The following is a 26,062-nucleotide window of genomic DNA, read 5'->3' as shown; positions in this document are numbered from 1 at the left end:
AGCGTCCGACTTCAACCAGGTCACGATCTCGCGGTCCGTGAGTTCGAGCCCCGCGTCGGGCTCTGGGCTGATGGCTCAGAGCCTGGAGCCTGTTTCCGATTCTGTGTCTCCCTCTCTCTCTGCCCCTCGCCCGTTCATGCTCTGTCTCTCTCTGTCCCAAAAATAAATAAACGTTGAAAAAAAAAAAAATTTTTTAAAAAAATAAAAAAAAAAAAATAGGTAATAAAAAAAATCCAATATCCAAATAGTAAAAGTACCAGAGAGAACAGAAAGTGTAGAAAAATATCACCACTGAAATAATTCAAGATGATTTCTCAAAACTGAAAGATACATTACCAGACCAGAAATGGCCCACCCAGTGCCCAGCATAATATAAAGAGAACCTCATGTTCGTGTATCGTTTTGAAATTTCAGAAAACCGGGGACAAAAAGAACTTCCTACTAGTTTATAGTTACATGTAAAAGATTATGAATCAGAATGGACTGCTTACCAGCAATACTAGAAGCCAGGAGACAAGCAATCAGAAGTTTAAAAGAAAATAGTTTGCAACCTAGAATTTGACATCCAGCCAAACTATGGGCCGAGTGTGAGCACAGAAAAAAAAATTTTCAGACCAAAAAGTCTCAAACCACTTCTCTCCCATGAGCTCTTTCTCAAGAAGTTACTGGAAGATAACCTCCATCAAGATGAGACAGCAAGGACACCTGGGTGGCCTAGTCAGTTAAGCATCAGTCCCGGGAGTTCGAGTCCTGCATCAGACTCTGTGCTGATAGCTCAGAGCCTGGAGCCTGCTTCAGATTCTGTGTCTCCCCCTCTCTCTGCCCCTCTCCCACTCGCACTCTGTCTTTCTCTCTCTGTCTCAAAAACAAAGTAAACATTTAAGAATTTTTTTTTTTAAAGATGAGAGAGCAAATCAGAATGACATTTCTGATGGAGATCCAACAGAGAGGGGAGATAAAGGAGGGTGAACAGAGATCCTGGGTGAACAACTCTGCACATGCATATGGGATGACCTCCCAGACTGGAACAATAGGACCAAGGACATGCTGAGGGCCCTCATCACCAAGCTCTCTGGAGCCCACCACACCTAGTTTTTAACCTGACATCAGAACACTGGCCTGAGCCTATCTCAGAATCTCATGTACTTGGTTCATCTTGACCATGAACTTGACCATGAAATTGCTGCCCTCACCTCTTCAGCCTACTCGTCACCCCATAGAACTGTTCTATTCAACCGACTGCCAAGGGCTAAGGATGGTAATGAGGACCTCAGACGTAAAAACAGACAGCAGTTCTGTCCGCCAACACACCCCTCCAGATGTTTAGTACCTGATACATATTACAACCCTGGGAAAGTCAGGGACCTGAATAACCGAAAGTCAGATTACTCTGGTGAGGAAGGAAGGAGAAGCCCCTGGCGGAGAGCACAGGGAGCCCTTGAGGGAGCAACCTTCTATTTCCTAACCTGGGCACTAGATGACATTCTGCTGTTCTTTAACCAGCATGGATATCTCAGACACTCTTCTATATACAATATATGTTTTAGAATGAAATAACTTAAGAAAGTAATTGTAATACAAATATTGGAAGCATTAATGTTTTTCCTCCTGTTTAGAGACCTCCCCTTCCATATTCTTTCTCTGCAAAGTGATGTACTTCATTTTACAGAGAAAATCATAACTGTTTATATTTATAAAGTAATATACATTTTGTGAGATGTGGGTATGCCTTCTGTAAAAACTTTGAGAATCTTTGTTTTGCACTTTCACAGTGTCAAGGCAAAAATTATATTACCTCCTAAAAAGTGGCGTGAAGACCAGATGAAATTAAGTCGGGAACTAGAAGGTCCCCCATCTCTGACTGCAGGCCTAAGTCTAGAATCATGAGAGTCTTAGGAGGCATAAAAGTTAAGGACTGAGAGCCTGGGCTCTGGGTGGACTATCTGGGTTTGATTCCTACCTCTACCAACAAGGCAACCTCCAGCAGGTACTTACCATGCACAGCCTCAGTTTCCCCACTTGTAAAATGGGAATAATCATAGTACCTACCTCTCACTGTAAGAAGTAAATAAATTAACACATGTACAACACATGAAACAATGCCTGACATATACTAAGTGCTCAGTTTTATTACTATTATATAGATAAGCAACTGTCTTACTATGCATGGCAACTATCTTTCTACAGAAGAAGTTATTTCCATCGAAGAAATCCATGAGTGTGGGGACTCACTGTGGTCAGCCCTTCTCCTCACGGCCTCCTGGTGTTCCACAACTACCACCATCTTCTAGTCAGTGGCTGCTCGAAGATGCAGGTTGTATGAAGCAGGTGGCCTTCGCAACAAATTGTCCAAGCCTTTTCACACTTGGGACTGGGACATGGTTCCCTAAAAATGGCAAACTTGGCTTGCAGGTGGGCTGTCAAACAGCATAGCTGCCTCCTTCACCAACTAGCATCAGCCAGCACACAGGGGTGAGCAACCACTTTGCTGTAAACACGAATCACACATGGGCCTCGGGCCGCAGTGGAGTATAGGGCAAACAGCACTGGATGGGATGCTGGGAGAACTGGCTTGCAACTGTGGCTCTGTGTGACCCAGCAAAGGTCACTCAACCTCTCTGTGCCTAAGTTTCCTCACCCACAGGATCAGGCACATCACCCAGATTCAACATACTGAAGTTCAAGGAATCTAGGCACATGTCAGCTTTCCCTTCAATACCATATAATTAGTGTAGGGGTAAGAGAAGACACTCATGGGACAGTGAGGCTTCTGAAAACACAGCCCATCATCCAAAACTGACTGCAGTGCTGGTGGTGACCTGTTTGGGCTTCCATTCCCATGTCTAGGCAGAGCCCATAACAACGTTATCACTTTTTAAAACATACATCTAAACTAGTTCCTATTGCAGACAATTGGCAGGTGCCCAATTAATAGATTATTCCACCAGACAGTTGAATGCATTGGCCATTGGTCAAAAATGAGGTCACCACAATCCTATGTGCTATAACTGGAAAAGCCTAATGAAAAACAATTGTCTATTTTTTAACAAATAGGAATCCATATTCCCATCTCCCTTAATTTGCCTTCCTTGGTGTGTGGTTCAGGAGCAAAGGAAGATTTTGTTCAAGGTCAAGTTGGCTTTGCTCTTTGACTCCTTTGTTGTGCGTTTGACTGTCCATGCATGTTTCACATCAGCAAATCCCCAGCCGGATTCCAGCTGACCTACAGGAATTTCTAGCCAACATTGCCAGATCCCTGGTCTTTCTCTCAAACCTGCACAGTCGGAAAGAACGGGTCAGGAGACTCCTGTCCCAGCCATCTGGACACACATGCTCAGTGGATATGCATAATATGAAGCACATGTGCTTTCTCAAAAAAAAATTTTTTTTTCCTAAGGGATACAGAGCTGTTATTAACAGAGCCTGTGGCATCCTTCCAGCACACAGACATTCCCAGACAAAACCATCCAGGCTGACCTGCTGCAGGTAAGATCTGCACTCTGATTTTACCAGTGATTCATCTACACTCTTTTGTCGAGCATTTAATGCCTCTCCAAGCATCTCCACTCCTTGCAAACAAAAAATCCAGGAGGAAAACTTTCAAAGCCAGTTTCTTCTCAGCTGCAACCCTTCCTTCCTTCCTCCTTCCCAAGACTGTCTGACTGAACTCGCAACCTGACCCCACCCTGGGCTGGGCCCTCCACACAGGCATTGTGGCTTCTCTTGCCAGCTGCAGCCTGTGCAGACAGAATACCTGGGAACTGCTGCCAAAACAGGAAGGTCGGCGCCTCTCAGAAGGGAGGCCTGGGGAGTATCCGTCTCCTAGGTGACTACAGATAAGAGATGAAGGGGCCAGGGCTTTCCACACCTCCAGTCACATTCCAGAGCCTTTCCCTTGTACCCTCAGTCTATCTGATTCATTCTTCATTCATTCACTCAGCAAACATACTGAGCACCTGCTGATATAAAGCCCTGTTCTGGAGCTGGGGACAAAAGGGGATTGAGATGTCTGTCTGTCTCCAGGGGCACCAGTGTTGCTGTGACAGGCCTCTTGGTGTAGGGGCAGCCCTGGACACCTTGGACTTCTCAGGAGCCCCCGGTGAAACCACCTCTCTGCACTCCCACCAGTAGAGTCCCGAAGATAACATGACAAACAAGGCAACGGAGGGTTTGGGTAGGGGACTGGGCAGTAGATGATGCAGCCCCAGCCCCACCTCCTGGGCCTCATCTCTCCCTGAGCACAACAATATGGCTTCCAGAAATTAGGTCCACTCTCTGGTCCCAAGGACACATCTTGTCACAACCAATTGGAAGGTTGGCCGTGCTAATTGGCATACCTGTTGGGCTCTGATCTGGTGCGTGAATAAACCTTTCAAGCCTAAATCATCAACACCGCCTGAGTCTGCAAAAAGCCTTCAAAAGCCTGCTCATTACCAGTCTACAATGGAGCAAGTCTTTAACTGGATAGCAACTAACTTTTATCCATCATGGCAAAATCTGTGTTTTGCAAAGGGGGATTAGGGCAGTAATGAGGACCCCAGGCTGAGCCAGAAACCCCAGTATAGTAGCCCATTCAAAGGATCCAGCCATGAATAGCGGTAGAGGGAAAGAGAGAAGTTCAGAGTAGGAAACCAGGATATGAAGGGGGTGGGGGGGGAAGGAGTCAGAAAGGGATGGAGAGAAAGGAAAAGAAAGGAAAAGAAGATAGGAAAAATCTAAAAGAGGGCTGCTTCCCATCCCTTTTACCATGGCCACAAATTCCAGCAGATGGTCGGCTGTCCCCACTAGGGGTCCTGTGGTCCTGTTCCTTTCTGAATTAGCAAAACTTTCCAAGGAGTCACCTAAGAAAGTGCAGAAACTCTCACCTCTGCTGGGGTCAGACTGCCTGAGACCAACAATATGGAGGACTGAGGGCTGAGCAGTCTGGGAGCCAGGCCTCACCCCTGCATTCTCCAGGAAGAGGAATGGGGCCTGAGGACCCAGGAAGGAGCACCAGGTCCTATCCTGATTGACATCATGCCCTGCCCTGAATTGGATCCGGGTCAGCTGACCTTGTCTATTCCCACAGTGCCGGAGGGATTCGGGAACCATGTTTTAGCCACTTCAGTACCTGGTTCTGGCTCCTCACCTAGCCTCATAGTCCTCTGTCTCGTTCCTGCTTCCCCTTCAAGCGCTGACCCATAATATCTCTGATCATGTATGGGAAGGCCCAGCCCAGACTAACAGGTTCTCAGATGCCCTTGATCTAAAGGAGAAGGTGAGCAGTAAAGGATTTGGTGGAGGAGAATGGCTCCATCACCCTTGTTCAAGGGCATGCCAGACCACCATGGAATAGTGCTTTAGAGTCAGGAGCTCTGGGTTCCAATTTCGGCTAAGCCGCTTACTATGCAATCTTAGGAAAGTTGCATAACATCTCAGGGCTTCAATGTTCTTGTCTGTAAAATGGGAATAACCATCCCACCCATATCACTAGGTTGCTTTAAGGTTTAATTAGAACGATATATGGGAACACCTGGGTGGCTCAGTCGGTTGAGTGTCTGACTTTGGCTCAGGTCATGATCTCATAGTTTGCGAGTTCGAGCCCCACATCGGGCTCTATGCTGTCAGCTCAGAGCCTGGAGACTGCTTCGGATTCTGTGTCTCCTTCTCTCTGCCCCTCCCCCGCTCACACTCCTCCCTCTCTCTCTCTCTCTCTCTCAAAGATTAACAAACATTAAGAAAAAAATTTTTTAAAGAATAATATTTGTAAAGTGCCTGACATAAAGTTGGCACTCATTATAATTTTCCCACATACATCCATACACATGAATAAGCAGGTTTTGTGACACATAGGGCCCTTAGCTGAGTACTAGCCAAATGAGACAGGCAGAGGAAGGAGGAGCCAGTCTCTGTCCTGAGCCCCCTCTTAGGGCAATGAATTCTTTGGTCTTGTCTCCAGGATTCTGCCAGTCTGAGCAGTATGACACGTGGCCTCACCACTGTCTGGCTCTTACTCCACTGAGTTTGTGTTAGACAGCAAAGCAGATGCTATGTGAGCAGGGGGCCAGACAGGGGTTCTCGACCCTGGGTGTACAGTAGAATCACCTGGAAAGTTAGAAAATACAGCCCAATAGGTCCCGCCCATTGGTGCTGGGTGACTTGGTCTGGGGTGGGGCTCTCCTGTCACTTCTAATGTGCAGGCAGCGTTGAGACCCCCAGGGATAGAGGCTGGGTCATCGGTTATTCCAAGAAGACTCTATTCCACTCTGCTGGACCAGGGAGGGCTGAGTTCCGAGGCCTGGCTTCTCAGAACTTACTTCACTTCTCTGGGTTCTTGCATCTGTGAGATGGAGAAAATAACCCGGCCCAGCCTCCTTATCTGTGAAGGTCTCATGAGATGGTGGGTGTGAAAGCTTTCAGTACAGCATCACCTACTTGACCACCGTGTAAGTAAAATGCCAATGCCAGGATACCATAGACCATTCTACACAAAGGAGTCGTGCTTCCTCCTAGTACCTCTGTGGGCAGAGAGGAAAGACTGAGCGAGCTACCCTGGGACAAGGCTCCCTGGCCCTCAGAGGCCAGAAAACAAACAGCCAGAATCACGACTCCACACAGAGGCCACCTGGGGCACTGCAAGGCCTTCCAGGCAGGCCTTGCTCCCAGGCTTTGGAAAACCCTTCCCAGCAAAGCTATACAGAGATGCCCTCCCACCACAGGGGGAAAGGAGCCCACAAGGAAGGCTCAGGAAGACACGTGGCTGGGAAGATGATGCTACAGAGTCATGATGGTAGCTGGGCCACTGTCTTCATCTCAGGAAGAAAAAGGGGCCTTAGGGAAGATGTTCCAGAGTGGGGGCACAGATGTGCCATCTGCACCTGCTGGCACCAGAAGAGGTCGCAGTCTGCATCACCATCTTTCCCTTAGTGTGAGCATTCCTGCGCAAATATTTACTGAACTACTATATGCCGGGCACCGTGCATCCCAGGGACACCACAAGCCTTGTCCTCAGTACCCCAAGTGCAGGCTGATTGCAAGCTCCAGGGAAGCAGCCAAAACATTCATGTGTTTGTTATATCCTGAATGGACCAGGAAACAGTCGTCGGAAGAGATTATGGGGTGTGTTCTTTGGTAAAGAATATTAATCTTTAGGATACCTGCTTTGTATGTTAGGAATTCTATCAGAGAGGATTTGTTGTTGTTTAATACGGAAAAGTGAAAAAAAAAAAAAAAAGCCTCTTCTGTGAATTAAATTCCATCTTAGTATAAGTGTCGTGCTATTGGCTTCAAAATCGGCATGCTGTCCCCAAGCGCCAGCCCATCCCGGTGCTTCATCTCCAGGCCTGACTGCCCCTGGGAGCCCTCGGCCACCACACATCGCTGCCTTCTAGTCGTCTCCACTTGGACCTCACTTGAACTCTTATGCTGACCTCTCTCTCTCCCCCACATCTATTCCTGCCAGATTCCTCCCAGATCCCAGTAGCGCGAAGCCATCAGCCAGTCAGCCACGTCGCTCCACTCTGCCTCGTCTCTACATCCCACCCTGCCATTTCATCTGTCTTTAACCTGCCCCCTTTCCTGTCTCCAGAGGCTCTGGAGCATCACTGCTTTCCCAGATCACTGCAACAGCCTCTCAAATAAGTTTCCTGCCTCCGTCCTCCACCCCTACCCCAAGCCACTGGTTTTCCATACCGTGGCCAGAGCAGTTTTCTAAAATGGAAAACTTATGTCACATTTCCCACTGCCCCAAGACAAAGCCCAGGCCCCTAAGCGTGACAGCCCAGGCTTTCAGGAGCTGGCTCCACGTGCTCTGCAGGCTCCTCTTCACACGTGCCACTCGGGGCTCTCTCATTTTCCCAAGCACAGCAGGCTCCTGGGTCTTTGCATGAACTGCAAGATGTGCTTCCTTCTCTTCTTCCTCTGGCTAAATCCTGTACTCCTTTAGCACTCAGAGCTCAGCAGGAATCTGCTCTGGAAAACCTTCCCTGACTCAGGCTGGACTGGGAGTCCCCCCACCCCAAAATCCTTGTCACAGGACTTGTCACTTAATAACCGTTTACTTGTCTGGGTCTCCCGGGACGCCGTAAGAGTTAAAATGCAAGAAATGGCAAGGCATGACCTACCGTGAACAAATCTCAAAAATATGGGAAAAGCAAACCGCAAAATCATTCAATCATCCACACTATTTAAATATTTACCAGGTGAGTGGGTCCATACGGTATGATAAAACGTGTGTAAAACTTTCAAAGACTAAACAATAATAGATATCAACGGTGGTATCTACATATGTTAGAAAAATAAAAACACACGGGAGGGACAAATATCAGACTCAGGATGGTGGTCGCCGGGGGGGGGGGGGGGGGGGAGAAAAGGGAGTGGAGCAAAGTACTGCTTAAATTGTACCTGTAACACTTTACACGTTTTTATTTTTAAGAGAGTTCTGAAACAAAACTGGCAAAATATCATCCATTAAATTTGGGGGATGGGTAGATGAGAATCTGTTACATTATTTCCTGTATATTTGAAATATTTCATCAGTACATTTTTTAAAACTTTTAATGAGGAACCAGAGTCTCCAATGCCCTCGTTAAAAACCCCGGGGGGCCTGAGCACACCGCTGTGGCTGCCCGCCCCACCACACAATCAAAAATGCAATCCGGTGTCGTAAACACTTTTATCCTCACTTTTGCCAATGAGAAAACCAAGACTCAGAACAGGTAACCTTGCTCAAGACCACCAGAGGTTTCCAGATTTCAGACCATATTCTTCGTATACAATTCCTACTATTTCATCCAAGAGAGAGCAACTATGTCAAACGGAGTATGTAGAGAGAATTCTAGATGTAGGAACAGGGCTGTATTCATATGTATTTATGACCCAGTGAGTGAAGATATTTCTGGGAGAAGAGGGTGCAGGAAGGTGCAGAGTTGGAGATGCAACCAAACAAGTAATTTGGGGCTAGCCCGTGAAACTCAGTTAATACAAACCCACTAGGTTTGGACTCTGTCCTATAGGCAATAGAAGGCCGCTGGAAATGTTTAAGCTGGAGAGTAACCTAAGCAAAGCATGGTTTTAGGAAAAGTAATCTGGCTTCAGTGTACAGGAGGGTTGGTTCCATAGGAGATGGGTAGAATCAACCAAAAGGAAGTTCCTGGAAGGATAAATTCAGATCTGGAAATCATCTAAGTGCCCCACATAAGAAGTGGCCTCTGCTGATCTAAGGGGAGAATTGTTGGTTTGAAAAGGGTAGGAAGGTTTAAGTTACACAGAGAAATAAAAGTTCACTCCAGCTTTCCAGGCATGGGGAGATGGTGTAGACATTTGGGAGATAACCTAATTATTTGCTTATTGAGTTTTTTTCAGGTGTTTTGTTTTGTTTTGTTTTGTTTTGTTTTGTTTTGTTTTGTTTTGGCTAGGGGGTGAGGAGGAGAAGATAAATAAAGGGAAGAGGAAAAAATGCAAGACTTCAGTTTTGCTTCTAATTCAAGGTGATGCTCAGACATCCAGGGAGAAATGGAATGGCAGTTGGTGACATGGGAGCTCCATCCAAGAAAGCTGAGGAAGCAGACGACAGCAGCAGTGGTGCTGGCAGGATCCCTCTGAAGAAGACAGCACAGAGAAAAGCAGCACTGACAACGGACCCGTGGTCCCCTGCCTGTGTCCAGAACAAGAAGACTCAGAAAAGAGTCAAGGCAGCATTGTGTTGAAGAAGAAATGGGAAGAGACTGATTCCAGTCAGCACAGGTGGTTGCCGTAGTCTGAAGGTTTGTGTACCCTCCCCTCCAAATTCATATGTTGAAGCCTAATCCTCAGTGCGATGGTATGTGGAGGTGGGCCTTTGGGATGTGATTAGGTCATGAGGGTGGAGTCTTCTTGAATGGGATCAGTGCCCTTATAAAGGAGGCCTCAGAAAGTTTCCTTGCCCTCTGGTCACATGAGGACACAGTGAGAGGACAGCCTTCTACAAACTAGGAAGCAGGCCCTTGCAAGACATTACATCTGCCAGTGCCTTGATTTTGGATTTCCAGCCTCCAGAACTGTGAAAAATAAATGTCCATTGTTTATAAGCCACCCAGTCTAGGGTATTTTGTTATAGCAGCCTGAGTGGACTGAGACAGTGGTCAGTGGTGCAAGGGGGTCAGGTATAAGAAATGAGCAAATGTTCTGGATTTAAAGACCAAGAGGTCATTGGGACTTCAAGTACAGCATTTTCAGCAGATGGCAGAGTCAGCCATGACTGACCCTTGATCTTTTAATAGCTCCTAACAGCAAGCTGGCCTTACAGCTGGGCATAGGCAGACCCAGATCCCACCCACCAGACTCAGCACATGAACCTGTGCCTGCCCAAGCCGTGCACTGAGCAATAGCCCCCTCCCACGGATGGCAGTGTACCCAGGCAGAGCAGAGCAGAGCAGAGCATGTGAAGTGGACTGGAGGAGACTACAGACCCATGCAAAGCAGCCATCTTCCTAGATAACCAAAAAGTTAAGCTTGGAGATGCATAATTTCATTTTTAAATGCAGAACATAGAATTAAAATGTGCCACATGTCACTTTATTTTCTAAAATGTATTTTATCTATATTTGCCTGACTTCTATGGCAATAAAATCATTTTGGCATGACACACATCTTACATAAATGAAAATATAATCCAACAAAATGGCATTTTAGGAGCCTTAAGCCAAACAAATGTTTGAGAGGGCCTTGTTTAAATTAAGTTGCCGTGCTATTTAGCTTTTTACAGTAATGTAGCTGTGTCTCCACAGAGCCTTGTGCAAGGATGCTGTTTTGGAAGAGACAGGATGGGAGATGGGGAGAGAGAGAGGGGCCTGTGCTGACTGCTTGCAGGCCAAGGAGTCAAGAAGTGAGGAAATGGAGATGAAGAGTAAGATCCATTTTTATAGGCAGCATGGAGACGAAATGAGAGACATGACATAGTGGCTTGAGATGCAGGATGAGGTGTGACATAGGAGCCTGAGTGCAGGGAAGGATGCACCAGGTGAAAGACACCGGACTAAATGAAAGTCTGCACCCTGACCATGAGTCTGCCAGCCCTGTTCCTCTGCCCTGTTCCCAGCACTGTGGCAGCCAGGCTTGTCCGAGGCAGGCGACTGGAGAGTTCTCTGGAAGACACTAACTGTACCAGAGGAAAGACCTACAGAAACTCACATTTGGGAGACTTGGGTGAAACAGCCCAGTGTGCCACACCATCACCCCACAGTGAAGCCTCCCACCACAACTGCCACCTCCGCTACATAGACCTTCCAATGGCTGACCAGTGCCTCCTTATTAAAAATGAATGGGGGCACCTGGGTGGCTCAGTCGGTCAGTTGAGCATCCCAACTCTTGGTTTTGGCTCAGGTCATGTTCTCATGGTTCATGAGAGCCCCAAGACGGGCTCCGTGTTGACAGTAAGGAATCTGCCTGGGATTCTCTCTCTCCTTCTCTCTCTGCCCCTCACCCTTCCCCAACATTGTGCGCACAGGTGCATGTGTGTGCACACTCTCTCTCAAAACAAATAAATAAACTTTAAAAATAAATAAATAAATAAATAAATAAATAAATAAATAATGAATGAATGAATGAACAGGGGCACCTGGGTGGCTTAGCTGGTTGAGTGTCAGACTCTTGATTTCACTCAGGTCAAGATCTCCCAGTTATAGGATTGAGCCCTGTGTCAGGCTCCACACTGGGCACTAAGCCTGCTTCGGAGTCCCTCCCTGCCCCTTCCCCACTCATTCTCTCTCTGTCTCTGTCTCTCTCTCTCAAAATAAATAAACTTTAAAAAAGAAAAAAGAAAAAAAAAAGAATGAACAGCCAGGGACTACCAGACATTGAAGAAAGCTTGCATCACTTAACACAGAGAACAAAACAAGATAATAGAAATAAGGAAATGCAGAAAAAAACAGATAATGTTGAGAGCAGAAGAAAATTTGACAAGAAAAAAAAAACTCCTATAAGTTATAGCCTAAAAGAATCAAAACGAGATATTATATTCATGAAACAAGATTCTCAAATTATCAAAGAACAACAAAGAGCTCTTGGAAATTAAGGCTGGTCAAAACGAAAAATTTACTACATTAGAAATAAAGTTGAAGAACTCTCCCATACAGATGGAAAAAAGGAATATGCTAGAGAAGAGAGAAGATGAAAATAATAATAATAACAGGAGGTTCAAGCCAGGAGCTCTAATATCCAAGTATTCAGAATTCAAGGAAAAAATTAAAAATTAAAAAAGAGAGAAAAAACAAAGGGGAAGAAATTGTCAAAGAAATAATTTGAAAATTCCAGATCGAAAGTGCCCCAGGTCAACAAATAGCAATTTTCATCATGAAATCTTAGAACCTCAAGGGAAAAGGGAAGGTTCTGAAGCACTTGAAGAAGAGAAAGAGGTCACTTACCAGGAGCAGAAATCCAAATAGCACCAAACTCCTGGATGCTGCTGAATGCCAGAAGGTAGAGCAATGACTTCAAAATTCTATGGGAAGTGATTTTCAGCCTAGATTTTTATATCTCCTACCAATCACTCCTACCAAAGTGACATTTTCCATCCTAGACAGAAGAGGATGATTTGGGATCCAGACAGTAGGGACAGCACCTGGGAGAAGTGAGGGCAAGTACCAAACAACAGCTGTGATCCTGGCCTGATATCATCCATCCAGAAGGAAGGTCAGGATGGGGTTTCCAAGAGAAAATGTAACATAGAGAGAATTGGGGAAAATGCCTATACATATTTAAAAGCTCTATGGATGGGGCTTCTGGGTGGCACAGTCGATTAGGTGTTCATGTCTAGTTCAGGTCATGATCTCACAGTTTGTGGGTTCAAGCTCCTCATTGGGCTCTGTGCTCACAGCTCAGAGCCTGGAGCCTGCTTCAGATTCTGTGTCTCCCTCTCTCTCTGCCCCCGCCCCACTTGTGCTCTGTCTCCCTCTCTTTCTCAAAAATAAACAAACATTAAAAAAATAAAAAATAAAATAAAAATAAAACTCTATGGATATTTTTATAACGGTGATTTAAAAAAACTAGAGGGGTGCCTGGGTGGCTCGGTTGGTTAAGCATCTGACTTCGGCTCACATCATGATCTCATGGTTCATAGTTTCGAGCTCCATGTCAGGCTCTGTGCTGACAGCATGGAGCCTGGAGCCTGCTTTGGATTCTGTGTCTCCCTCTCTCTCTGCCCTTACCCCACTCATGGTCTATCTGTCTACTTCTCTCTCTCTTTCTCTCAAAAATAAATAAACACTAAAAAAAATTTTTTTAAGCTAGAAAATAAAGCAAATGAAAAAAATAGAGCATAGTGGATTGAATTGTGGACCCTAACAAGATATGCCCACACACTAACCCTAGAAACTTGTGAATGTGGCCTTATTTGGGAAATAGGTCTTTGCAGATATAATTAAGTTAAGGATCTCCAGATGGGATCATCTCGGATTATCCAAACTGGACCATTTCCAGTGACAAGTTGTCCTCCTGAGTTTCTCACAGAGGAGAGGCAAGAGGAGGAGAAGGCCATGTGACCACAGAGGCAAAGGTGGGAGCAATGTGGCCACCAGCCAAGGAACACCAGGAGCCACCAGAAGCTGGAAGAGACTAGGAAATGTTCTCCTCTAGAGACTTGGGAGGGGGTGTGCCCCTCCAACACCTCGCTCTTCCACCTCTGGCCTCGAGAACCATGAGCTGCTATATTTCTGTTGCTTTAAGCCACCCAGTTTGCGGTGGTTTGTTAAGGCAGCCCCAGGAACTAAGACATAGAGTAAGCTTAGTTTCAGGAGAAGCTGAAGATATACAAACAAGAAAGCAATCAGAGTATGCAATTTGGCTCAAAAATGAGTATCTTTATGTATATGTATTACTTTAACTACACATAAAAATTAATTTTAAAAGAACAAATGACATTAGAAAAAACTTTTCAACATATACAACAAACACTGTATAACACTAATAAAAGCTAACCAGGTATTTGTTTTATTTTGAATTAATTGTGAAGGTAGAAGAGTTACAAATCATTGAAAAGGAAGATAGCACAAAGGAACAATAGGGAAAGATTATAAATAATTCAAAGAAAATAAATATAAATGGCAATAAAAATATGAATAAAATAATTCTCATTAATGATTTCAGAAAAATTAATTTTTTTTAAAGGAGCACAATTTTTGCCCATCATTTCTTGCCAGAAATTTTAAAAAATGAACATATCCAATATTGTTCAGGGTATGGGGAATCAATAACTCTTACACACTGTCAGTGAGAGTTCAAAATGGAACAACTTTATGAGAAGCCAGTTTGGCAGTACATAATAAAATTTTAAAAAAATCTTTTAATGTTTATTTTTGACAGAGAGACAGAATGGGGGAGGGGCAGAGACAGAGGGAGACACAGAATCCAAAGCAGGCTCCAGGCTCCGAGCTGTCAGCACAGAGCCCTACACAGGGCTCAAACTCACAGACTGCGAGATCATGACCTGAGCCAAAGTTGGACACTTAACTGACTGAGCCACCCAGATGCCCCAGAACCTATCAAAATTTAAAATAGTCTTGAGCTTTGTCCTATTAATTCTATTTACAACCCTTGATCCTATAGAAATAAGCTTTAAATTTTGCACAACGATATTCATGTCAGCAATACTTCTAGTAGCAACAAACTAGAAAAAAACTAAATATCCATCAATAAACAAATGTTTAAATATAAAGTATTTTCAGCTTATTATATGGAATACTATTTAAGTGTCAAAAAAAGAATGAGGGAATCCCAAATGTACTGACATTACAGTCATGATGTCCATAATATATTATTGAGTACAAGAGGAAAAATAGCAGGGCGCCTGGGTGGCTCAGTCGATTAAGCGTCCGACTTCAGCTCAGGTCATGATCTCATGGCTCGTGAGTTTGAGTCCCGCGTCAGGCTCTGTGCTGACAGCTCAGAGCCTGGAGCCTGCTTTGGATTCTGTGTCTCCCTCTCACTCTGCCCCTAACCCACTCGCATTCTGTCTCTGTCTTTCTCAAAAATAAATAAACATTAAAAAAAAAAGAGGAAAAATAGTAGAACAACAGAATTTAAGCACATTTTTACAAAGAACTATGTTATATGTGTTTATGTACATGCACATGCACTTGAAAATAGACTGGAAAGATATTTACCAATCTCCCTCTGGGGAGCAGGAGCAGAAGAAGAGAGTAGGGGAGGGAACTTCCACTTTTTATTTTATATTTCAATATTTTTAAAATTCTTATAAAACATTTGTCTCTGAAATAAAGGGGAAATATAATTTCACTTAAGTGTACTTAAATTTTTTTTTTCTGATTTTAAAATGAACTGTTATGGTTTAAAGTGTGTCTTCAAATTCTTTGACACGTCTCCATTCAAAATTATAGAAACTAATTTCCCTCCCTTTGAAGAGGACCGAACTAAGTGATTCACTTCTAACAAAGAGACTATGGCGGAAGTAGGGCTCTGTGACTTCTGAAGCTAGATCATGTGAAGGACAGAGCGTGCGCTCTCTCTCCTTGTGCGCTCTCTCTCCTTGTTCCTCTGATTGCTCTCAGAGAGGCTGGCCACTGCATGACTTGGGGACACGTAAGCAGCTTTCAGGAAAGGACAACATGGAGGAGGAGGGAGGCCTCCCTCCAAAAACCAACCCCAACTTGCCAGCCAGCTCCTCCAGCCCTGGTCAAGCTTTTAGGCAGCTGCCGCCCCTGCTGACGTCTGACTGAGCCTCATGAGAAACCTTGAGCCAGAACCACCAGCAATGCCGTAGCTAAGTTCCTAGCCCACAGAAAAGGCAAGAAATAATAAATGTTGATTGTTGTCTTATGCCACTAACTTTTGGGGTGATGTATTTGACAGCAGTATATAAGGAATGCCTGTACCAAGCTCCCTGGGGAGGGCAGAGGTGTGAAAATGAAGTGTGGTCTTACTTTCCACGTTCTTACTTTATACATTCCAGGACTGTTTAGATTTTTTTCTAGTTAGTCTTTTATATTTAAATAAAGAGACAGAAATAAAGTTAGGCTTAAGTGTATTTTTAAAACATTCCTTCCCTGATTTTAAACATAACACAAAAGAAAATGGACAAAGTTGCAGGTCTGACACCAGCCAACCCCAGCCCTCCCTAGAAAGTAGCAATAACCAAGCCAGTGTGGTATTGGAGAACAAGCAAAGAGCACTAGAACAGAGCAGGGAGCCCAGAAATAGACACACACAGATACAGTCAACAGATCTCTGACAAAGGAGCAAAGGCAGCGTGGTCTTTTAAAAAATGGTGCAACACCAGGGCAGGCACATGCAAAAGCAAATCTGGACATTGACCTTACACAGTACACAAAATTGACTCAAAACAGATTACAGATTTAAACGTAAAACACAAAACTGTAAAAAGTCTAGAAGATAACATAGGAGACAATCTACATGACCTTTGATTTAATCATGAGTTTTTTAGGTACAACACCAAAAGCATGATCCATGAAAGAAAAATATTGATGTTAGATTTCATGACAATTAAAAACTTCAGCTCAGCAAAAGACATTGTTAAAAGAATGAAAAGATGGGGCACCTGGGTGGCTCAGTCGGTTAAGCGTCCGACTCTTGATTTTGGCTCAGGTAATGATCTTACAATTTGTGAGTTTGAGCCCCACGTGGGGCTCCAGGCTGACAGCGCTGAGTCTGCTTGGGATTTTCTCTCTCTCTTCCTCTCTCTCTCTCTGCCCCTCCCCTGCTCTCTCTCTCAAAATAAATTAATAAAAACTTTAAAAAAATAAAGTATTAAATGTAAAAAGACTATCAATATAGAATTATATATATATATATTAATAAAAACTTTATAAAAATAAAGTATTAAACGTAAAAAGACTAGGGGCGCCTGGGTGGTGCAGTCGGTTAAGCGTCCGACTTCAGCCAGGTCACGATCTCGCGGTCCTTGAGTTCGAGCCCCGCGTCAGGCTCTGGGCTGATGGCTCAGAGCCTGGAGCCTGTTTCCGATTCTGTGTCTCCCTCTCTCTTTGACCCTCCCCCATTCATGCTCTGTCTCTCTCTGTCCCAAAAATAAATAAACGTTGAAAAAAAAAAATTAAAAAAAAAAAAAACGTAAAAAGACTATCAATATAGAATTCTATATCTATCAATATAGAATTATATATAAGGAAAGTCCTGGCTCAGTCAGTTAAGTGTCTGACTTTGGCTCAGGTCATGATCTCACAGCTTGTGAGTTTAAGCCTCACATTAGGCTCCATGCTGACAGCTCAGCGCCTGGAGTCTGCTTTGGATTCTGTGTCTCCCTCTCTCTCTGCCCCTCCCGCAGCGTGTGCTCTTTCTGCCTCTCAAAAATAAACATTAAAAAAATTTATTTTAAGAATAAAAAGATAAGCCATGGACCGGGAGAAAATATTTACAAGACCTACATGTGATAAAGGGTTTGTGTCCAAAATATACACAGAATTCTTAAAACTCAGCAATAAGAAAACAACCAGATTAAAAAATGGTCAAAAGACCTGAACAGACACCTCACCAAAGATGACATACAGATATCAAATAAACATATGAAAAGATGCTTAATATTATATGTGATTACTGAATTTCAAATTCAAATACCGAGATGCTACTATTAGAGAGAGATACATATCAGAGTGTTTAACATCCAACACACTGACAACACCAAACACTGGTGACAATGTGGAGCAACAGGAACTCTCACCAGCTGCTGGTGGGGATACAAAATGGCACAGCCATTTGGGAAGGCAGTTTGGCAGTTTCTTAGAGAGGTAAACATAGTCTTACTGTATGACCCAGCATTCGTGCTCCTAGGTATTTATTCAAATGGGTTAAAAAGTTGTATCTTCAACAAAACCTGCACACAAATGTTTACAGACATTTTATTCATAATTGCCAAAAGATAGAATCAACCAAAATGTCCTTTAATTAGGTGAATGGATTTTAAAAAAAAAACTGAGTTACAACTACACAATGAAATATTCAGTGACAAAAAGGCATGAACTAGCGAGTCACAAAAAGGCACAGAGAACCCTTGAATGCATTTGCTTAGTGAAAGAAGTGAGTCTGAAAAGGCTACATACCATATGATTCCAACTCTAGGAAAGGCAAAACAAGAGAGGGAAAGAGTAAGATCAGTGGTTGTCAAGAGTTCAAGGGTGGGAGGAAGGAGGAATGAACAAGTAGAGCACAGGAATTTCTGACACCTTAAAACTATTCTCTACGACACTGTAATGGTGGATACACATTATTATTGTAAGAGCTCACAGAACTGCACAACACAAAGGGTGAATCCTACTCTAAACCATGGACTTCAGGTACCAATAAGGTATCAACTTTGGTTCATCACTTGTAATGAACATGCCACAGTAATGAGAGATATTGATAAGAGGGGGAACGGAAGTGGGGAAAGGAGAGGGAAAAGATATGGGGACCTCTGCACCATCTGCTCAATTTTCCATAAACCTAAAACTGCCCTAAAAAATTCAGTCTAGGGGCGCCTGGGTGGCGCAGTCGGTTAAGCGTCCGACTTCAGCCAGGTCACGATCTCGCGGTCCGTGAGTTGGGCTCTGGGCTGATGGCTCAGAACCTGGAGCCTGTTTCCGATTCTGTGTCTCCCTCTCTCTGCCCCTCCCCCGTTCATGCTCTGTCTCTCTCTGTCCCAAAAATAAATAAACGTTGAAAAAAAAAATTTAAAAAAACAAAAAAAATTCAGTCTATTAGGGGCACCTGGGTGGCTCAGTCAGTTAAGCATCTGACTCTTGGTTTTGGCTCTCAGGTTGTGATCTCACAGTTCATGAGATTGAGCCCCGTGATAGGCTCTGTGCTGACAGTGTGGAGCCTGCTTGGGATTCTGTCTCCCTTTCTCTCTCTGCACACCCCTTTCTCAAAATAAATAAATAAATAAACTTAAAAAAATACAGTCTATTAATTTTTTAAGTAGCACTAACCAACGGATGGAAAAGGAGAAATGCCTTTTTTAAGTAGCACTAACCAATTGATGGAAAAGGATAACGCCGCCACCCATAACCTCAGCAGAAAGACAGCCACTGCTGACACTTAGGTATAGTTCCTTCCAGTCCTTTTTCCAGCCTTTTTTCAAATGTCTATGTGCATGTCGTTTTTCCAAAGGGCTGAAATCATTCTGCTAAATGCATTCTGAAGGTTTATGATCTAGTTTTAGTTTGGATTTTTAACTGCAAAGAAAGTAGCCCATATAAAACATCAGTGATACCAAAAACAGATTTGAGAGGGGCCAGTTGCCATGGAAATGATTGAAAATAAATTTCACTTCACACTACACCCTGCTAATGCACTGACCAGAAAGAAGGAGAAATACTTGGAGTAACAGAAGAGCAGCCAAGATAGCTTCTAATCGAGAAGAAGGAAAACACATCGGCCTAGTGAGGTTTCAAAGAGGCTAGAAGCATCAACCTGCAATTTAATTAATTAAGCTTTTTCAGCAACCACGCTGATGGAGGGAGAAAGCACCCAGGAATGGGAGACTGGAGTGGACCCCCTCGCCCCCACTGACAGTTAGTTTTACAGCCAAACAGCCAGCAGGTCTCCCTCCGGATGTGGGCTTGTCTCTGCAGTTGGTGCAAGGCCAGGAAACAAATCATTCCTCCCCTGCGATGGAGATGCTCCAAGTGTTTAGCAAGCTGCAAGGCCCAGGCGCCAAGTGATCGGTTTGGACACTGCATTGGCTCTTAACATTGGAGCGGGTCCTGGGGCAGCCCTCCTGCACAGGGCTTAACCCTTTAGATGCTGGGTCATGGGCAGTCTGGAGGTTCTGGGGCAGGGATCAGGATGTCAGAGTGCAGGGGGCACTCAGGGAGCTCAGGGGAGAGACTATTTTCCAACAGAAGAATTTGAACATATGAAAAATAAGGCCAGGGTAGCGTGTACCAACTGAATTCTGAACTTCCCGTAACCAACATCTTTATGAAAGACACTATTTAGAACACGCGAGGGCAGCCCTCACGGGGAAAGCAGAGCTATTATCACCAAAAGCAGCTGGTGGTGTAAAAACAGACATCGCTTCCTACCTAGGAAACAGCGCGACTACATATGTGAATAGATCCAGTTTCATTCCCAGCTCTGCCACGGATCACCATGAGTGATATACTCCCCAGTTTCCTCATCTGTAAAATGGGTATAACTGTTCTTCTCTCATTTCCTACCTAGGAAACAGCATGACTACATATGTGAATAGATCCAGTTTCATTCCCAGCTCTGCCACGGATCACCATGAGTGATATAATCCCCAGTTTCCTCATCTGTAAAATGGGTATAACTGTTCTTCTCTCATGGGTTATGGTAAGGATTCCACGAGCTAAGTCATGTTCAGTGCTAAGCACCAGGCCTGGCACAAAGCAGGCGCTCGCCCCCACCATCACAGGCACTTGTGCTGCAGGTCTGTTTCTTTTCTTCTCTTTTCTATCATAGAGGATGGCCCCATTTCCCTTTCCCTATCCAGATTCCAATGTAGATGCCTGGCCACTGTTGCCATAAAAAGCCAGAGTCCCCAAAGTGTGAAATATCAGGCAGTTATCTTTTTTCTAAGGCACCCATGAACAGCCCTGTACTCTGGAGAGGAACACAGACTTCTGATGCCAAACCAACCCAGACCACAAAGCTATACCCTTACAGACACTGTGGGCAACAGCATCCCACTCAAAGCATAAGGATTGAGGATTATAGCTGCCAAGCATCCTCCAGGCCCAGGAAAACCCAGGGTTAAACAGTGGTCCATCCGTTACCAACATGTGACACCATTTCCAAATGGTCCAGAATACACCTGCTGTTTATTCTCCTTCTTTAAGCTTAGTTAATGGACTTATGTTCTTATTTTGAAAGAAAATGTACTATTAAAGAAACTATAGGTGATCAACCTATATCTGTTCCCATCTCCCACAAATGACAGTTGGTAGCATTTGTAATATTTGCATCAAGTCCTTTTAACACAAAAGAGGGGCGCCTGGGTGGCACAGTCAGTTAAGCGTCCAACTCCTGACTTCGGCTCAGGTCACGATCTCACGGTTTGTGGGCTCGAGCCCCATGTCGAGCTCCATGCTGGGCATAAAGCCTACTTGAGATTCTCTCTCTCTCTCCCTCTCCCTCTGCCCCTCCCCCACCAGCACACATGTGTGCATGTGCAAGCTCTCTCTCTCTGTCTCTAAAATAAAAAATAGGGGCGCCTGGGTGGCTCAGTCGGTTAAGCGTCCGACTTCAGCTCAGGTCATGATCTCACGGTCCGTGAGTTCGAGCCCCGTGTCGGGCTCTGTGCTGACAGCTCAGAGCCTGGAGCCTGTTTCAGATTCTGTGTCTCCCTCTCTCTCTACCCCTCCCCTGTTCATGCTCTGTCTCTCTCTGTCTCAAAAATAACAAATAAACGTTAAGAAAAAATTAAAAAAAAATAAATAAATAAGTGAAACAAAAGAAATAAAATATGACACACAAAATTGAAATCTATCTTCTTACCTACTTTCAAATCTATTTCCTGCCCACTCTCCCAATCACTGTTAATGAATTTAATCTTTATCTAGTCCAGTTCTACTTTATTCTTTGTTTTAAATGTTCCTATTTTTTTTTAACAGAAAGAAAATAAAAAGGAATGTGGAAAATATGCTAAATGAAAATGCCTATGTGAGGAGGGGCTTTCGGGCCTCTGCAGCCAAGATACACCCACTCACCTGCTCCAGGAACAGCACACTCCTGGTAGGCAAAGCTTATGGGGAGGTAGTCCTGCAAACTCACACCTACACACATCTAGAAAGCAGTGCAAACCCCTAGAAGACCCCATCCACTCAACTCCCAAAGGCTTACCTGGGTCCAGGTGTGTGAAAGAGCCCACCACGAAGTCCAGTGTGGACACGGCCAGCAGGAACAGCAGCAGCAGCTGGAGGCGGATTATCCATTTGACACCTGCTAGGTTAATCCCCAGCAAGGCCAGATGCACCACCACCGAAATTCCTCGCACGGCCCAGATACTCCTGAGGCTCAGCAAATCGGAGATGGACTCAGCAAAGCCGGTGATGTACATGGCCCCTGCGACACACTGACAGGCAAGCAAGGTGAGAAGAGTTGGCAAGAGAACAGAGAATCAGGAACCCGTGGGTCAGACCCGCCCAGCACTGAGGGTTGCACCCACCCACATCAGGGCTCAGCACCTGGGAACCAACATGGGGGAGGGGTCAGCGAGCCCTTCCTGGCCATGCCCTCTGCCTCTGGCCCCATTTCTTCTCATCTACGTCTCTACCATCACCCAGAGGGGAGCAGAAATGCCAGTCAGTAGTGACTAAGATGAGAAGGGGGGAGATGGGACTTGGGGCCAAAGAGCACTCTGGACTTCTCTGTCTGAGTTATTCAAGAGCTAAACAGAATAGAAGCACACAGGGGGTCCCCTCGCAGAGCCTAAGAAAGGCACTAACGCAAACCCCAGTTTTTTCTCCACTTCTTTGTAGGTCACTATTATTTAAAAAAAAAAAAATTACCTGAAATTTAGAATAAGAAAAAAAAAAGTGGGCAGCAAATCCTTTCAATGTCATATGGAACAAAGGCTACCCAAGGACTGGCTAGGTGAATGTACTTAGTTCTACTCATTGTTTACTATTGATTAAACGTGTTAAATGTCCCAGACTTTATGAAGTTACTGTCCATTTATAGATTTTTTTTTTCCCAGCAGAGATGCAAATAGCTTCTGTCCAGTGGAACAGACAATCCAAAAGATTCGGTTTCTTATCCTGTAAGACATTAACCAATTTTGTATCAGCAATCTTATCCTTACATTTATTTATGAAATTGCTTCACCAGGAACTAGGTACATCTTACTGGCTCCTCCATTAATTAATTAGTTAAAAAAAAAATCTTTGGTCCATGTATATTTTATATTTGCCTGAAAGTCATGATTTTATCTTTGAAAAAAATATTTAAGGGGCACCTGGGTGGTTCAGTGGGTTAAGCATCTGACTTTGACTCGGGTCATGATCTCGTGGTTCATGAGTTCGAGCCCCATGTGGGACTCTGTGCTGACAGCTTAGAGCCTGGAGCCTACTTAGGATCCTGTGTCTCCCTCTCTCTCTCTCTGCTCGTGCTCTGTCTCAAGAGAATATATATATATATATATATTTTATATATATATATACATTTATATATATATAAATATATATAAATATATATTTATATATATATTTATATTTATATTTATATATATATATATAAATCTCAACTTCAAATAAATACTTGAAAATAACACCAACCTCACTTTTCATAATTCCTCAGCACCCTTCTCTCCATCAGGCTTGATCCTTCCCCACCCCCAGGCCACTGGGTCATGGTCATCACTGTGCTCTGTTCCCATTGTTCTCTCAGGAAACAAATTCTTCTTGGGCCTCAGTCAAGTTCCTCCTCCATGAAGCCTTTCCTCATCCCCCTTTTCTGAATAAATATTATGCTTACTGCCAGTAAGTAATGCAATTAATTATCTGGGTCACTAGTCTATTCTTAGTTCATGCATATAAGCTTGTCCCCTACCCCAAGCCACCAAGAATGCAAACATCCTAGAAAACAAAAATGTTTATGCTGATCATACCTCTTCAAAGCCCCTACATTTGCTAACTATGTTGCAAACATTCAACAGATATTTTGTGATATGTTGGCTGTATGAAAAGAGTTCTGGGAAGCGGGTACCATTAATTTCCTGCTTTTTTAGGTAAAGACCAGAAGGGCGATATAATTTCTGTACTGGAGAGGAGCTCAGGAAGGAGGTCCCATTCTTCACTGAGATCAGCTCATTTTGCTACTAGACATATACCATCATTGTCAATGTTCCCCAAACTTACACTAGGCATTTCTGCCTATATTGGAGTGGGGAGGGGGGAGCCCAATAAATGTAAGCAGAAGGAAAGTCATCTTTGAGAGAGAGAGAGAGATGACAGAGAAACATCACCTCATGACTCAAACTTACACTTGGCTAAATAACAAGAGTGTGACAGGCATAAGGATGCTGCTATTCTGTCACTATCTGGCCAGGTCAACAGGACTCTGCATGGCCAGATATATCAGAATTTAAAAAAACAAATGGTAACAATGCAGTGATCATCATCACCTTCCCAGGTGTCTGACACCTCACATGTGCAGAGGGTGACACCAGAACTGGAATGCAACCATTTGCATCTGGAGCTTCCAAACCCACCATTTTCCTTTTCTAGCTGGTGAACAGAATTTGCTCACATGAAGTGGGCCAAGCAGTAAAGACTGCCTTTGTCTCCAGTGGCTCCAGTAGAGTCCCTCTCTCCAATTCATAGCTAAAATTACTTTTTAGCCCGAAGATGCTAGGAACAAAACATAAAGGAGAGAAGCCTGTGGAGGCTGTGTGAAAGGACATGGTGGTTAGGAGCATGGACTGTGAAATCAGACCGGGGCCAAATGCTGTGGCTCCCAGGTTTAGCTGTGTGACTTGGGAAAGTGTTTTAAGCTCTCTGTGCTTCATTTCCTCATCTGTGAAATACAAATAATAATAATAATAGTACTTGCTTCAAAAGTTATTGTGAGGGGACACCTGGCTGGCTTAGTTGGTTGAGCGTCCAGCTCTTGGTTTTGGCTCAGGTTGTGACCTCATGGTTCTCGAGTTTGAGCCCCGCATTGGGCTCCACATTGACAGTGTGTAGCCTGCTTGGGTTTCTCTCCCTCTCTCTCTGCCCCTCCCCCACTCGCACTCTCTCTCTTTCAAAATAAATGAAGTCAAGGAAAAAAGAAGTTACTGTAATGGTGAAATAAGATAATTTATGTAAGTTCTTAGAACAGTATCTGGCTCATAGTTTGAGTTATAGAGATACTAGCTATTGGCCTTATCATTTTTACTGTACTATTATTAGCTGCTGAAAAAGAAGAAACAGTAGTTAGCCATGAATTTCATAAAATACTTTGTTAATGTTAAATAGATGATGGTATTGTCACTGGAAATTTGCAGTGTAACTTATAAATAAGGATTCTTAAAACTGAAAAGACTTACTATGAAGGAAACCAATAACAACCACAAATTAAACCGTCTTCTCAAAATCTAAGAGCTTTGGGGTAAGAGGTGAGGGTATTTATGGAATGTGGGGGAGTCAAAATGTCATAGAGATTTCATATTTGGTAGGCGGATGAACATAGTAAGCAATGCTGCTCGGTTGAGAACTATAGGAAAAGTATAATTATGGCTTTTCTAAGGGTGGACTATAACTCTTCTCAGAACAAAAAGCACAGTAGAACTTCCAAATCAGCAAGGGGAAAACATACAATAGAAATAAATTTGAGCCATGTTGGCAAAATAATGAGTTTTTTAAATTTCAAATGATCTAGAAAGTAATGAAAAGGAGAATATTATATCCTAAAACTTGAGAGGCACACTAATCCTGCATTCAGAAGGGAAAAAAAAGTATAACCCTAAATATTTTTATTAGTTAAAAAGGGCAGACAAAAAAATAAAATATTTAACTTAAGACATGATAAAAAAGACCAATATAAATAAAAAGATAGTAGGAAGAGGTATTTAATAAAAGGAAATATGAAATTAATAAAAGAAAAATAACAAAAGAAAGAATTCAGAGAATAAAAGCTAATCCTTTAAGAGAAGCCTGGCTGTCCCTGTCTGTGGAATATGTGACTCTTGATCTCGGGGTTGTGAGTTTGAGCCCCATGTTGGGTGTAGAGATTACTTAAAAATAAGATATTTAAAATAAAAATAACAGCTGATCCTTTAAGAGATAAATAAAATACATACACACCTAGCAGTCTGATTAAGAAAAGAAAAAATTACAGATTTTAGGAATGAGAAAAGAAATACAACTACTCTTTTGGAAGAGAGTAAAATGATGAATACAGAAGACAAATGTGCCATGAATTATCGTACATTCATATTAGGCAATGCTAAGCTACTAGTTAAAAAGCACAGGTTTAGGGGCACCTGGGTGGCTCAGTCAGTTGAGCATCTGACTTTTGATTTTGGATCAAGTCATGATCTCATGGTTTGTGAGTTCAAGCCCCACATGGGGCTCTGCACTGACAGTATGGAGCCTGCTTGGGATTCTCTCTCTCTCACTCTCTCTCTGCCCCT

At 43.7% G+C, this 26,062-nt stretch overlaps 1 protein-coding gene across 5 annotated transcripts in view; it reads right to left on the bottom strand.

Annotated features, from left to right (window-relative positions):
- SLC12A8 (solute carrier family 12 member 8) overlaps window positions 1–26,062 on the bottom strand; it is a 141,290-nt gene that overhangs the window by 81,936 nt on the left and 33,292 nt on the right. For all 5 annotated transcript variants that reach the window (XM_086675176.1, XM_086675177.1, XM_086675173.1 and 2 more), the window contains exon 5: window positions 21,790–22,021. In XM_086675176.1, coding sequence (XP_086531302.1) covers window positions 21,790–22,021 — 232 coding nt within the window. The remainder of the gene's footprint in view (window positions 1–21,789; window positions 22,022–26,062) is intronic.

This window comes from Puma concolor, chromosome C2, assembly GCF_028749965.1.
Source record: "Puma concolor isolate L17-30 chromosome C2, mPumCon1.1.hap2, whole genome shotgun sequence".
In the NCBI taxonomy this organism is placed as follows: Eukaryota; Metazoa; Chordata; class Mammalia; order Carnivora; family Felidae; genus Puma; species Puma concolor.
This window is presented reverse-complemented; position numbering and strand designations above follow the sequence as displayed.